Below are 16,816 nucleotides of genomic sequence, written 5' to 3'. Positions count from 1 at the left end.
CTGAGAACACATGCAGTTATTATTTTCTGGAATCGGTATATACAAATAACCAGAAACACACAACTTTTCGTAAGATTAATTTATTATTAGTAATGTATCTACTTCAGTAAGAAGCTAAAAAGAACATTTAGGATTAGAGCACTGAGAACAATTATGAAAAAATGGTTCAATAATTTTAACTTAGTAAAACAACACTTAAACTATTATGCATTCTTATCTCACTATATCCAACGCTTGTCAGTGAATATAATCCTTTCGGTATTTGAGCTACAAAAGAGCTTTGATCACAAAGATAGGATGAAGTCTTAAAAGTTTCAGACAGACAAGTGAACAAGGAAAATATTAAACGTACATTGCAAAAACTATTTTAAACTTTATGAATGGTATTCGATTAAATCTGGAGTTACGTATTAGAGTTTCCAACTATAATACTTGTTCATTTTTATTAGGTAAATTATAGTTATTAAACAATGTTAAATTTTCTTAATTAGTATAATTCTGAATTCTTTATTTTAATGAAAACAAACTCTAAAACTAAAACTCTCATTATTTAAAAGAGAAAATATATTGATACAGAGTTTTGTTTTCATTCTCAGTACATACAAGACATGTTTTCTTTATTATTATTATTATTATTATTATTAGCTGTCCCCTTAGCCTTCGGCTCACTGTATGTTATATATTAAAATTGTGATTAAATTGGAAGTTCTAATGGTTTACATTTACGTTTGTTTGCCCAACTAACTTGCGATTACACAAATATTAATTATCAAATCTAAATATGATTTGACTTGTTAAGGGTAGTATGCTTCATGTGGATTGAGGATAAAACTTGTTAAATATTGGATTGTCCTAAAGATAAACGGTAACAACTGTCTGTCGTTTATATACTGTGATCATGTTGCTTACTTAATAAATTATATTGTGCATGACACGAAATTAATACTTGTGGACTTTAATGTAAATAATTACAACCTTATTCACATTTAATACGACTCTTGTCTTAATAACAAACATCAAAGTACTTAATGTTCATCACTATCACTTCCGTTTTTAAATAAAGGCAGGCTGGTAGCAAACGTAGCGAAGCAGTGATGTTAACTATTAGGAATTAGTGTTACAGACTGAAATGATTTTGAATTCTAAATAGATTATTATTATTATTATTATTATTATTATTATTTATTGCAGAACAAAATCTCACATATAAAGAGAAATAAGTTTTAGAACTACAACCATTTATGATAAATCGAGAAGAACATAATCACAAATAAAAGCTGAATAGAAATTACCTGCTACAATGCTGAATACCACAATTTATGAAGCACAACCGGAAAAAGTGTATGACATAATAATCACCGCAAAACAAAAAAATCGTTTAACATATTAAAACACTCGTGTATATAATGATGCACAAAAATTTTATCTAACACAGTGAGAATTAAATGATAAAACAAATCGTCAGAAATCAACAAAATAGAAAGGATACAATGAGGTAACAAACAAAATTTAAAGTAAAAAAAGGGAATTACTTCCCTAACTTTTGGAACATCAAAATATTATTGTGTTACGATTACACAATTTATTGTATTTAATAACAAAAAGAGAGTGTGTGTATGTATGAGGTGGGGTGGGGGGAGGGACATTAAATCTACATGCGTAAAAATTACAGTTTCATGTGTGAGAAAGTATTAATGCTTTTCGTGCTTTCCACGCTTTTCTTCTGTATGGCAAACTGATTGTATTTAATATTTTGACAAACCAGAAGAAAAGTATGGAAAGCACAAATATTATTTTACACATGAATCAAACTTTAATACACATATTTTTTTAAACGAGTTATGAGTTTACATAAGTTATTCCTTGAAACTTTAAATTTTTGTTAAAGAAAAAAATTCTCAACGACATGTTATTGATTTCAAATTTATCACACTCAATGAATCTTATAACAATACCACAGTATATGGAAAATAAATTTTGTCTCTGGTACTATTACGAGAACCACAAGAGAAATGCTGAAATTGGGTGCTATTTGAATCCTCGCTATTCTTTCTACAATTACTCGCCTCCTCGACTTCTTACTTAGGTTGGATTCTCAGTCTAAACTCATATGGTCGAATCTCACAAGCTTTAGATCCAAATCAGAAAATAGTATTCGGGATGAAGAGATATGCTGAAACTCCACACGCAAAATAAGAACGAAGGAAGACGAACTATGTTACGTAATGCCTGCAACGTATTTACGAAAATAGCTGAATAACTATATGTTTAAAAAACTCCAACGATTCAGGGCTACAATTATTCTCAGTAGTTAACGTTCTAACCCAGTTTTCCTTTCCAACACCGAGACTATACGAGTTATGCATCTAACGTGGAATCCAACCCACACGAGTTCCTGCTGGATTGAATCCAGGTCTCCCAGGCCGAAGCCATTTAGCCACGAGGGTGACTTGACTACAAGAAAGAAAGAAAGAAAGAAAAAAACTATTTGGGGAATTGAATTCCTTATTATCAAATTGATTATCATACTTTTGTTAATTCCCTAATATCAACTATTATAATAATGATCACCATTACAATCTTCAGTGATTTTGCTTAGGACTGACAAGCACTTTTAATTAATTTATCCTCACCCATCTTCACTGGGCTTCTCCATTACTCAACTAAAAGTAAATAAATATCAGCTTACGATTCAGTACTCAACACTCAACCAGTAGACTTGTAACGTTCAACAATTGAATAATCTCAAAAAGAAGTTCAGAAGACTAATCCCCCCTAGGTCAAACTTCTTAAGATAGAAACCTGAAATTTGGACAGTACATAGGTTTTATGACATAAAATGACAGTAAGAAAGGATTTGTGGATATTCGACGTGGAAGGGAGGAGGAAAGAGGACTGCAATTATTATATTAAGATATTCATACGTCAGAATCCCTTAAGATTAAAGATACTACGTTTGGTATTTGGACTTTTCATTTTAAATAATAGAACACCCAATTCAGCGTTTGTTTATACTTGATCTAGAACGAGAGAAAACGGGATGAGTGTGTTTCACTAACATCTCCATAAGAGGTATTAGAATTTCGTGTGATGAACCCCGAGAGAGACGAATTCTATGAAGGAAAAGCGCAAAACACTCCCTGCAGTAACACTCTCTGAAGGAATTTGCTAGTCATATCTATACATTTTATATTATGCTTTTAAAAAAAATGAAAAACTCCTGAGCATTACAGCCCAGAAGAAGTGAATTGTTTGGCTTTGGCCAATGAAGTGAATTGTTTAATAACATGTGATCAACTTCCGCATAAAATTGTTTATAGTTTACTTGATCAAAGTGGTATTACTCATTTCAAGTGCTCTACAACTGCTTCACGTTGCTGATTTAACACTCAAAACCCTCTAACTACTAGAAATCACCCATGACTTATCAACCATATGGGAAAAAAGCTACCACTTAATAAATAATCATAACAGTCATGACTCGTTATACTGAGCACAATGTAGATACATTAAACAAGTGCTTAAGACTAGTTTTATCCGTAACGTTAACTCATGCTACGAACACTTGACACTCATCATGTAAGAATATGAGAATTTTACATTATACTACAAAAAGTTTAACTACAATACAAGGAATTAACTCCACTGTAGTTACCTTCTGGATTACTAACATCTAACGGTTCATAGAGATCATAGGTTAATGTTGTACCATCTGCTAATAGCAAGTAACATCTTTCTCCTATTGGCCAAGGACACTTCACTCGCCCAACTATACTGTGGACAATCGTCTGGATATGTCCACTGAAACCCCATAGCCTTGTTGGAATGTAACTGAAAAATAATAATTATAAAAATTAGATACATACTACCTAGGTAATGGTACTGCAGATAAACGCACAAATATAACGAAATCTTTTTCTCTATCTTCATAAATACATCAAAATGACAAGGAATGTACAAATACTACCGTGTACGAATACCCGGATTCTGTACTTCTAGATGCTATGAAGGAATGAAGCTTCCCGGTGTCGCGATACCTGTCTTTTCCACATTTTCTATAGCTTGAGTGTCAATTTCAGTCTCCCTTGGTCTGGCCTTTTACGAGAGGATGAGCCCGGGCCCGTTTTTAAAGTGCTTTTACCTATGAAACAAGGTTTCTTAAATAAACATTTATAAAGGGAAAAGATGTATGAACGTCACATCGGCATTTGTGAGGAGTCTTACATTATTCCCATCGCTATCCCATGAGCATGCCCTCATTCTGAGAATCAGCGTCGAGCTGACGCGAACAAGGAATGGATGTAGAAGATCTTCCCTATCGACAAAAGCATGCGCCCAGGAGAAAGAAGACTCTCAACAGCCCGAAAGAACAAAAACGTACGAATTTTTTATTTATTTTATTTTATTTTTTTTTTTTAGTTTTCTATATTTTATTTGTATTTTTTAAATTTTCGAAGACTTTGCACACTAGACGCACACAACAGCAGGACGAGACGGGTGCACATCCAATGCAGATGGATGAAGACACTTCCCAAGATTCCCACCAACTACCAGTGAGTCCAGTAGCGCTATTCGCACCTGTGAGGACATGCGGAAACAGATGAAATGGTGATAAATGCAAGAATTAAGCCGCCCTCTCAGTTCCACTCCTCCCTACGATCACGGTCCATTACATGGGGGAGTAAACCCTGATTAAAATTTTTAAGTAGCTCTAAACGTGCTTTGAGGTTTGAGTAATCTGGGCATTATATCTATAAGAATGTGCCGAATATTCAGTGGGAAATAGACGTAATTCTGTTTCAAAGTACATCAGAACAGACAACGGGAACAGTAGGATTCTTGAAATTATATTACACGATAAATATACAGACATAATATCAGTTTTAATGTTAAGTGCTAGGCATTTTACTCACTATCCTTTGCTATAGTTGCAAAATACACTGACCAAAGTTTAAAACCCACTTTATTTTAAATTATAATTTGTAACTGTTTCGGATATCTAGCATATCCTTCTTCAGACACTATCGAAAATAAATGAAAATACCTTTTTTTTAAATTTTATTTTCGATAGTGTCTGAAGAAGGATATGCTAGATATCCGAAACAGTTACAAATTATAATTTAAAATAAAGTGGGTTTTAAGCTTTGGTCAGTGTCTCTCTTGTTAAAATAATCAATCCAAAGCCATGAATAGTCTTACTATTGCAAAATACATTTAAAATAAGTAATTCAGATAATAGGCACAAGGGCAATTGCGTACAGTTTCTGAAGCACGAGACTGTGCAGAACCATTCTAATTGCAAAGCAAGGAAGACAATCAGTAACTGTGTGGTAACCGCTGGAAGGATCCAAGGCCTATCGTCTGAGGTGTCCAAGGACGGATGCCGTCAGCTGATTCAAAATCTGATCCTACCATTATTACTATTACTATTATTATTATTATTATTTAACAGAAAACATTTGTCCGAAGATGAGAAATACACAAACTAATGCTGTACAAGAACCAAGTTCCCTATTAAGATAAAATTGGCCCTGAACTATACTCTCACCAAACTTTTTATTATAACACTGGAAGGACGACATACACAGTATGGTTAATAGGATATAACCCAAAATTATGATTAGAGCAACTCACATTATGCTTTATTTATTTATTTATTTTTGTTTAACTATGCTTTATTTTTAATTTCATTGTTTTACATTAATCGTGTATAATGTATAATATTTACTATACATTAAATATTCTAAATATCTTGATCTATTTATTAATATTTTATGCAACCAGCTTCTTTCGTATTTAATGAACTTTCTACTACTTAATGCACTGTAAAGAGATGTGCTTTACTCGAGTCAGGTTTTAATTACTTGTGTGCGCCTTCGAGGTGCATATATACAGAAAGAGAAAGTAAAAGATGCACCAAAAAGTACAGAAAGTGCTCACGTTCAAGAGGTACACATAACAATATAGTGTAGAGTTCTTGTGCACAGAGCTTTCTTCTTTTCCTTTTTTTTTTTCCTGCAATTCAAAGGATTACAGCGAAAAGTTTACAGAAATAAACATATGCATTTCATTGTTGCATTGTTATGTTCTCAAAGATTTCGCATTGTAAATATAGATTTTTTAAAATAATAATAATAATAATACAGTATGTTAAACTTGCAGTTAAACAGAATTTTCTAAGAGTTGTTCTAAAACAATTTCCCAAGAATTGTGCTATATATATATATTTTAAATTATGCTTTTAAAATTAGTTCCTTCTGAACCCTTAGACAACCACAACCATTTTCAAGATACCAACCATATGTGTGAATTACTGTTATATTTTTTGTGCTTTTTATGCTTTTGGGTTGCCCTAATTATGATTAACCATACTATGGTTACAGGGTGTCTCAAAACAATACCAACAACGTTTGGGAGGTGATTCCTAACACCAAGATAAGACAAAAAAAGTAGACCAATCTGGGTACACAAATGCTTCCTTTCGGAGTTATACGCTCCGGAAAACATGAAAAAATGAACTTTAAAGGTCCATAGCTCCAATACTATGAGACCTACCGTAATCGGGTCAAGACTTTATTTAGGAACTAGTATGTGCCCTATGCAAATATCCAAGTATCAGAATCCTGCGGTACTTCCGCAACATTTTTTATAGAGTTAATGAGTACTTCAAATTATATGCTCGTACCCAGACTGCCTGCTCAAACGTTGTCGGTGTTGTTTTGAAACACCCTGTATATCATGTGGTATCTATTGTTGTTTGCTTCCTTTTCACGGTAATACACATACTCCTAGCAGATACAGATACTATTTGTAATAATAATAATAAAGAGAATTTGTTGAAGAAAAAATAACATGACAAAACATGAAAATACTGGACTAAAGCGTTCAAAAAATGATACTCTTAATGCGACTTCCCTACATAAGATCCTTCTAAAATCTGAGCAGTTTCACTGTAAAAATAATTTTCAGTTAAGAAAAAGACTCTTACCAATTGAGTCACCATAGTTATTACGCCCCGACATAGTGCAAAGCAACCAGAAATTATCTTACCCAAGTCATTCCGTCTCAAATCAGCAATCCTAGGAAAAAGTTTACCCCACTATCCCAAATCTACAAGAAATCTGGCCCAGTTATAGTATTCATATACACTTGAGAAAATATTAAATTTTTAACTGTGATATATCAGAATCAGTTTGAAATTACAGCTATTAAAAAAATAAATGTTTTCACACAGCCTGTGTGTTTAATTTACTCTTAATTGCTGATATTTCTCTTACTTATTCCTGGAGGCATCGTCGGAGGAAAACACACTTTTAAGATTAATTGACCAACCGAATATTCAATGGTTAACCCTTCCTGAGAGTTAAATATTTAAGGGTCCACGAGAATATCGAAGAAAGAACAGGGAAGGGAGAGAAGATTAGCAATGGTATTCCCTTATGCTATATGAACTTTTGTAATAATAATAATAAAAATAAAAAAGAATTCAAAGCAGTCAGTTTATACATATTTATTTATAGTTGTTTTTGGCCATTACGCCATCTGTGGCATTAAACGCGTCACATATGAAAGACGGCACACTATCCGAGGAAGGAAGTAGCCTGGTACCACCCCGGTATTTGTCAGGGGTAAGGAGCCGCTGCGGCTGTGGTAAAATGTTTACGTCTGGTGCATGGCGTCCTTGGTTCGATCCCAGTTCGTGCCAAGTGAGCTTTGTATTGGACCAACACCGCGTGCATGGGTTTTCTCGGGGTTCTCCCGTTTCCTCCCACTTTCTTCATTCCTCATTATTACTATTCCGTTTAGCTTAGCCGGCATAATCGTGGGACGTAAAACCTCACTCAGGTTGGTTAGCCTGTAAAAAAAAAAGCTGATACATCTTTTTGATCAAGTATTCTCAGAGGGAATCGAAACTGGACTAACTGCACTAAAGGAGAGATACAGCGACTACGCTATGCGAGGTCACCAAAAGCAGTTTATCTATACATATAAAAATGTATGTGTGTTTCAGCATAACTCGGGAACATTTTAAGTAAACTTTTACACATAATACAATCCGGAGAAAATACTTTTGTCTTCCACCTTGGGGAGTAGGTGGGTGAGACAAAAAATGATTCAAAATTACCGATATTAGTGTTGAGTTCATAGTTTTCGGGATCGCTGCGGTGAATTGTGGTACGCTCGATACCGTTTAAGTTCAGCCCCCATTATCATCCATTGGAGGGGGGGGGGGGAGACGGATGACATGTAACGTAATCGAAAACGACCAATTTTAGTATCGAATCAATCCTTTTCAGGCTCGATTAGTTAATTGGTGGCGTTTAAGTCCAAGTTCTGTCCCGGACATGTGTAAGAAGGGGTAACGTAAAAATTTTAAAATGGTCGATATCAGTATTTAACTCATAGTCTTAGCGCTCGCTGACGTGAACAGTGACACTTCCGATGCCGTTTAAGTTCACGTTCAGACCCCATTAGTACCACTAAGAGATGGGAAGGAGGTGACATATATAGATAATCGAAAACAACCTATATTGGTGTCGAACTCATTGTAGAATCGCTAAAATAAATATTGACACTACCGATGCTGTTTGATTCCACATTCAGCCTTCATCAGGATAGTAGGTGAGGAGTGAAAAATAAAATATTAAAAAAAGACCAAGAATAGTGTCAAATCCATAATTTTCGAGGTCGGGAAAACGGGTTATCTCTTTGAAATAACTTTTGGAGTTAGTATCTACCTCAAGGTGGGGTTTTATCATGTCACAGCATAAAATTCGTATTCTATCGTGGTAGAGTGTTAAAATTTATACCAAAAGTACAGTATCTTACGGATTATCATCATTAAAATTCCAGTGAAATGCACATCCCACGGGGAAAAAAGGAAGGGATTTCTCACATCCCTAGTTTTGTCATGCGAAGAAAGGGTATTTCAGCTAGTATATATATAAGTGGAAGAAGGGAAAGCCAAATAGATCTCTTATGCAAAAGAGAACACTTAAAAGAGATAATGAGTTGTAAAATCATCAACACTAAAGCAGATGGAACAGCACAGAGTCCCAGTACTGGACTGTGAGTTCACTTACAGAAGGAAAAGAACTGCTAGGGGAACTACACCCAACAGTAAGTGGTGGAGACTCAAGGACCCAAATCTAAGAGTTCAAAGAAAAAAAACTACATTCGTAAAATGGGCCAATCCATGACGGGAGATAAACAGCGTGGCCATTAATTTGATAAGGGAAGAAGTATTAGATAAAACTTCGGGGAAATGCGTTCTTTGCAGAGAAGACACTTGATGGTGGAACAGAAAGCAATCAGAGAAAAGGAGTGCGAAAGCAAAATTGGGATAAATTAGGAACTAACGAGGATCAAGATAATACCGGGAAATAAACAAAACAGTTAAAAGAAGTGCAAAAGCCAAGTGGGAGCCCTGACGAGGTGAGCGAAGAACTTGAATCTAGCAAAAATTAGAGAAAACTCTTAGGGACAACCAGGGCACGAGACGAAGTAGCAAAAAATTTCTCCCAAATAAAACAGATAAAGAACCAAAAAAAAAAAAAAAAAGTAGTAGTACCATAGGAAGAACATAAAATAGAGATAGAGACTATCACAGAAAGCTACTAAATGAAAAAAAATCGAGAGTAATCTTGGAGTACGATACACTAAAACAAGGAGTTGGAGATAACGTAAGAAAAGAATACTAGCGTTATGCAAAATGAAACATAGCAAAGCAACTGGATCGAATGAAATACCTGTGGAAGTATGGAAATACCTCGGCGAGGAGGGAGTAGATCTAGGTCCTATTGTCAAATTTGATGCAAGAAGAAAGAATACTTAAAGAATTGGAGAGTGTGTATAATAATGCAAAGTTTTAAGAAGAAGGGTGATATTCAAGACTCCAATTATGGAGGGATTAAATTGATGTCCTATGCAATAAAGATTTGGGGAAGAATCACAGAGATGGAATCGTGAAGAGACATCAAGACAAGAGGAACAATTACGATTCATGCCTGGTCAGGTAACAAAAGATGCGATTTTTTAAATTAGACTAAGAAGGAAAAAACCTGAACAGAAGAAGAAAGAACTATATGTAGCGTTCATCAACTTGGAGAAAGCTTACGACAAGAGATCTGGAGATGCATAAGAAGTAAAGCTGAGCCAGAAAAGTATGTTTGCCTCGCCCAAGATATGTATGAAGACGCTAGGACAAGGGCCAAGAGCAGCGTAGGCTATAGGATTCGTTAGAGTCGGATTACATCAATAACTTTCCTTGGGCATGAATGTCCACTTGGTGAATGCTGTATGCAGATAAAGTTATTTTACTTAATACTAACAGAGAAGAATTAGAGAAATTAAAACAGTGGAGAAGAGCTTTGGAAAACAAAGGATTAAAAATCAGTAGGAATAAAACTGAATATACTGTATTAGCTTTAGAGGAGATGGAGGGAAAACCATAAATAGGACAATATACAAGAAAATATATACATTTAGATATTTAAGTTTCATTGTGAATAAGGAGAGGATAGGGAGGTGAAAATTTAGGTACGGTAATAGAGCACACAATTAAAAAGAGATGGATGAATTGGAAGAAATCCTTATGTTTTCTTTGGGACAAAAGGACAAGTGTCAAAGTGAAAGGACCCACAGTGTTGCATGGAGGGAATCAAGAAGGCACAATAAAAGAAACTAGATGGTGCCGTAATAAAAATGCTCAAATGGATGTATGGATAAGATAAAAAGTGAAAGAGGAAACGTTAGGGTGTCTGATGTCTAATAAAGTACAGGAGAGATTACAATGGTACGAGCATGTTATGAGAATAAATTATGATTATGTCGGCAAGGCAGTGGGTAAGATGAAACCAGAATGCAAACGAGGAAGATGACATCGAAGATGGATAGACTGTGTGACTATACGGACTTTGAAGAAAAGGAATTAATAGAAGACGATGTTTTGGAGCAAATCATAAAAAATTTTGACTCCTGTAAATGACAAAACAGTAAAAAAGAAGAGTGAAGTTTATACCTTATGCTGATTTGACCTGGAACGACCCTTCCTTCATATTTTACAAAGTGAATTGGAAGAAAGAGAATAGTTTACTCATCTTGCATGTAATCAGTCAATTCTACACATTTAGCAAACTAGCAAATGTAATTTACAATTGAAATGAAGAAATGCATTACGAATTAGAGACGTACCGTACTAGATCAGCAGGAAGAATCATCAATTCGCAAGACACGACGTGGGCACGGTGGTTCAGTGGTAGAGCGCTTAACTCCGGTGAGAGTGGTCCCTGGTTCCAATCCTGACCATATGACTTTGTAGTGGACAAAATTGTATCCGTTCGTTTTCTTGGTAATCTCCCGTTCCCACCCATATTCTTATTCCACCAGTTTATTCATTTTCATTAATTACTCGTCTCCTTTAGCCTTTAGTTTCCATGGTACACTCAGTTCAAAATTATTGTCGCATGTCTATAAATGTGTGTAGGAATATAATTTGATAACGAATTCGTCCGATATTTCTTATAATGTTAGTATGTGTATAATCGGCAAAGACATGTATATGGTAAATTTCATGTCAAAAGAGCAATCAGTAAATAAGAACAATAAAACGAAAACAATATTCATTCTAATTTTCGTATATTTATAAATTTTTCCCCATGAAATCTACCATAAATATACAGTTCCCAATTATACACATAGTATCAGTATTAAAAGTACCCTGCAAAATCATTATCAAATTATATTCTTACAAGAAAACAGTTGTAGATATGCGACAATCATTTTGGACATGACTGTACATAAAACTAGATATTCAGTTTCATTTTTTAACTTTTTTTTTCTAAAAGCGTCCGTATTTATTTATTATCTTAATGGATTTCCATCAATCATGAAGACTTTTAATTAGAAGCCAGAGGCCATTCATACCTTCTAAAAAGAGAATCTTGCACTACTTGCAAGAAATAATTATATGAAATAAAAATCTTACTCCTGTACAATATTTAATGCTTTCGGACATCACCCATACTAATTCAGATTAGTAAATTAGAAGACTGAAATCTTGTCTGGGAAACTAACATCTTCGGTATGTTTTTTTTAAATACCACTACAGCCTGCAACACATCGGAAGTGTTTGACTGATTGGTCATATTATAGATAAGTCTACTTGATGAAATAAAATTTGACCATTTTACATCCCAGGTTCCTCAAAGTCTATTTATTCGATTACTTTGGAGCTTAAGGTCCCTTCCTAGTACGCTATAAGGCTCTACGATAAAGATCTGTTTTCCGTAACGTTCGAATTACATAACAATTCCCTTCTCCCTGTGAATACACATACGGAGAATAGAAACTAGATATACTAATAATTTTACCTTAATCAAACCTTCCAATTTTATCCTTGTTCACACTGACTTCATGTATGTTATTCTGCTACTGGACAAAAATGTACAAGGCCAAGTTACATCTGTCAATCATTTAATAAATGCAAAACAAAATATATGTTTTAGAGGGGCGCGGTGGTTCGGTAGAACTCTCACCTTTGGCGCTAACTAGGGGTTCCTGGTTATCCCAGACCATGTTAGTTTGCGATGGACAACATAGTGACGCGGACACATTCTCAACTTTCCTCCCACATTTTCGTTCTACTAATTATTCCATAATCGTTCACTTACATTACTCATGATTCCTTTAACCTTCAGCTAGGACGTTTAATTGAGGATTTCATTTTCTTTAAAATTTTATACATTAATGATATGTTTTAAAAATATCCAAGTACACTGCATATATCAAATAGGATGTGCAAATACACGTCAACTCTCTAATTAGGGAAAAAGTAATCAACTTATGGAATGCAAAATTCTGGAAATGCAAGCAACGAAGTGATGAAAGCAGACAGAGTTGAGAAGAGGTGATATTCATTATTTAGCAGTGTCTTACGGCCTCTCGTTCGCAACAACGTATTTCAAGCCAATGACGGTGAAGATTAAGAATATGGGGCACGTCAGCGACGGTGGGTGTAAGTATAAACGGGTTCATTTGCAACGCCTCACTATAAATCACAGTACCGTCTCCGGAGCCGACGAGGATTTGGAAGATATACTAAATGCCATCCGCAATCAGATGCGTGGATCTTATCTGTTGTGTAAGTATTGATGTTGGAGAAGGACAAAGAAAACTTATTAAGCAAGCAATATGAAACTCTGAAGACATGAATTTAGAATTCACAACAATAATTGCACCCAAAAAGAGTGACTTTAAGTGGGAAATATCTCTGATGTGCTGTTAAAATATCAGTAAAATACGTAAACTTCTTCGTACTGTCATTTACGTGTACACCCACCGTTGCAACCTGCTGCTTACGAACGCACTCGCACGCGGGCCCACTTGTCCCGCCCCTATTGTGACTGTTCGACTCGACAGAATTCGTGCATTGGTGCATTTTAGTGACAACTTCCCACAGGCTGGTTTATGGTTACTAGCACTGTAGTTTTTCTGGTATAATCTACACCCAGGAATGCAGTGGGTTCTCCTCAAGTGAATGCGCACTCACCAATGCAAGTACTTCTTTAAGGAACCCTTTCGGGAAGTTCTAGACTGATGTTCCGCACACATGGATGAAGGTGTGTTAGTAGCGAGGGTAATTTCTTTCTTTAACAAAGCTCAACACTCAATTGGGCATTTATTCCGAAGTTGGTCGTCCGACTGGTTTTCGACAAGAAGTGTACCAACAGGCACAAAAAATTAAAATACATCAACTTTTAGAACCGCTTCAAAAGGATAGAGTAGAGTGAGGTAAGGACATGTAGGGTAGGATCGGATCGGATTAGTTTAGAGTTAGGGAAGTCCTCTCATTTTGTCAAAATTAATAGTGTAATCTCTCGTCTTTGCTTATGGATACCAAATGGAGCGTCTTTTTACTATTGCAGCCACGTTCAGAATACAAATGCTTGTTATTTTCTAGAATTCAGCCATGCGGTAACCGTGACACGGCGAATAGGTCCATGTTTATAACCGTTTATAAAAATAAAAAATAATATACACAACTCTCGCTCTCCTTACATATTATCAAGCACACAAACGAGCAAATTATCAAAATTTTCCCGGTAAATATTCAAAAATTTTGCTAAAAACGGACGACCAACTTTGAAACTTACCCCTCAATTCACATATTAATGAGGAGCAAGCGACAGCGAGCGTAGGCGGGTTTGTAGCCAGGTTAATCACTTTCTTTACTACAATTCAATGGTTGTGGCCCAGTGTTCCAGAACCCTGCCATCACTTTCCAATGTAGTAAGAGTTCATTTCATAACGAAAGAAGTTAGCATTTCATAAATACCGTTATTATATATTAAAATAGGACACAACGAAACTCTGTCAATTAACAAAAGAAGACTAATGTTTAACTAGAAATTTCAATTCAAAGCTGTAACTCCCGTTCGTGAATCAAATCAACGAAATAAATACTCAATGTTAAAGTGTGGGAGACAAACAAAAATGAAAGTAATTCCAAATGGTCCAGCATTAAAACGCAACGGAAGGCATCTCGAGATGTTCATTCTGTTATAATAATAATAAAAAACACTAATTACTTGAACCAAAGATGCTTATTTTTTTGACTGCTTGCTCAAGCGTGGATCACAAATATTTATGCGTCATCTAGTTTGTTTACACTCAACATGTAACACACGCCTATAAAATAGCTTACACAATCCAGCATAACTACCATTTGTGCAATATTTCAGGTTTGTTTACACTCTCCATTCAGATACGCCTATAAAAGTTTGTCATTCGTAATTAGTGTCATAAGATTACTCGGTTTAACGAAGTTTATGCGATGAATAGAGATGTATACTATGCTTTCTTTCATGCTGATTTGCGTATGTTGACAAATGCATTAAAGTTCATGAATCGTACGTAAAACAGCGAATTTCACCAACATTATATACAGTAATATACAAAATCCATTTGGAAATTTTAAAACCAATGCAAGAGAAAACACGAGCTTATAATTTAATATTATTATAAGCATTTCGCAAACAAGATGATAACATTATTTGGATATAGTTGATTTTGAGGAGGTCCTCTCAATGCCTGTATCCAACAAATTCCACTTCTATGTTTTAATCCCCTGAACATACTTCTGGAACATATGATCACTGACAGCAAGCATTCCTGGATTCAAAACAAAAAGAAATTTGAGACAACACCTACAGAAACACTTTTTCATATTGCACATTCACCATATTCACTGATTGGCTTTACCACAACATTTCCATGAATTAATATTTAACACTTAATTCACATTTATTTCGAATTTATGTTAAAAACACTCACGATAGAACGAACAATCACACACTCCCCATTACTTACGGTTCATGTAGAAGTGGAGCAATTTTTAAAATGGTGTCCAAAAATGAGAGATCCTTGCAATAAATAGTGGGTTTCTGAGGCTGACTGTTCACATTTAAAATCCTAAACAATATACATAAAATCACAGCAACTACAGCTAATAACGCCGTCGACATCGTGCCTTTCGCTTCGACTCATCCGGCTGCGTTGTGTCACTGTCAACGAAATGCCTTTCTGCCTTGCCTAATGGCTTAGGAACAAGACTCGGTAAGGGGAGGACGGGGAAAATACACGAAGAGGAAGATGACGTCAGGAAACAGACGAAGTGAACTACTGCGCACACTTTGACAGGCCTAAGTGTTTACGGGAGATCTTAAGTTGACAAAACCAGAGCACCACACAATATGACGTCACTAAATGTGATAGTAAGTTGAGCAGTGTTTGCAACTGATTTGGTGACAACTTATTAATTTTATACTAGAGTAACAGACCGGTAAAGAAAATATGTTTAAAAATGATTATCTGTTAATGAAGTACTTAAAGAGATATTTGTTTATTTGTATGAAAACATAGCATCTCCACACGCGAAATTTGATGATGTGCTCCGCGAAAGATTTGTTGTCACAAAAAATTTGGACATCCACAATATATAATTGACATACAAATTAATGATAGGTCTACATCATATTAGTATGTGACAGGCCCGTATCCATGGGGTCTAGGGGGGCGGGCCCCCTCTAAATCTTTACTGATCCCCTAAAATTTCCACAGTACGGTTGCAAATGAGCTATAACAGGGTGCAAAATTTCAAAGTCAGACGCACTCGCCAATCCAAAAATAATGGTCGCCAGTATCTCTCACGTACAAATTGAGATGTCCCCCCCCCCAAACGGCCTTTGGTTTGACAAAGAAAGACTTCAGATTCCGTGTTTTCTCTCACTCAGTGACAATTATTTTCTTACGAAACAGAAAATGCGCTGCCCTGTCAGTTCAGGCAGAAACCATTCCTACTGAACACTGGTCGCCAGCTCTAAATTTCTAGTCGAAAAATTGTACGCTGAGCTATAATATGATGATTAACTATAATACGTTTGGATCGGGACCCCCTACCAAACTTCTACCGGGCTTCCCCTAGATTTTTGGGCTGGCTACCAGCCTAGCATGTGATAAGTGACAGGGTCGTAACTTGAGGAGGGAGGGGGCAAATGCTTCCCCAAACAAGATCCCCGTTGTTCGAGGGGACCCATTTTAAGACAAAATTTTCTTACTCCGTATACGATACGAACATGAAATTATAAATGAAGCATCGAATATATCCACTATATTACATAAACAAAACAACACATAAAAGGTAAATAAAACAAAAATGAGTCGTGGGCCCATTTCAATAAAAAAAAAGTTTACTATTAGGGGCCCTTGTTTCCTTAATTCATTTGTCATGTATGGAACGGGCCCAAAGGTGTAACGA

General features: G+C 35.4%; 1 protein-coding gene across 2 annotated transcripts in view; it reads right to left on the bottom strand.

Annotated features, from left to right (window-relative positions):
* Positions 1-15,677, bottom strand: part of Hydr2 (abhydrolase domain-containing protein 2) — a 52,490-nt gene extending 36,813 nt beyond the window's left edge. Inside the window, exons 1-2 of one of the 2 annotated variants that reach the window (XM_081736338.1) lie at positions 15,370-15,677; positions 3,656-3,831 (exon numbers count right to left, since the gene is read on the bottom strand). In XM_081736338.1, the coding sequence (XP_081592464.1) occupies positions 3,656-3,831; positions 15,370-15,524 (331 nt within the window). In that variant the 5' untranslated portion in view covers positions 15,525-15,677. The remainder of the gene's footprint in view (positions 1-3,655; positions 3,832-15,369) is intronic. The other variant, XM_081736339.1, reaches the window with a different exon arrangement.
* Positions 15,678-16,816: the final 1,139 nt, after the last annotated feature.

The sequence above is a fragment of the Thermobia domestica genome, chromosome 13 (genome assembly GCF_964235325.1).
Source record: "Thermobia domestica chromosome 13, izTheDome1.hap1.1, whole genome shotgun sequence".
NCBI lineage: Eukaryota > Metazoa > Arthropoda > Insecta > Zygentoma > Lepismatidae > Thermobia > Thermobia domestica.
Note: the sequence above shows the minus strand (reverse complement) of the source record. Positions and strands in the feature narration are given on the sequence as shown.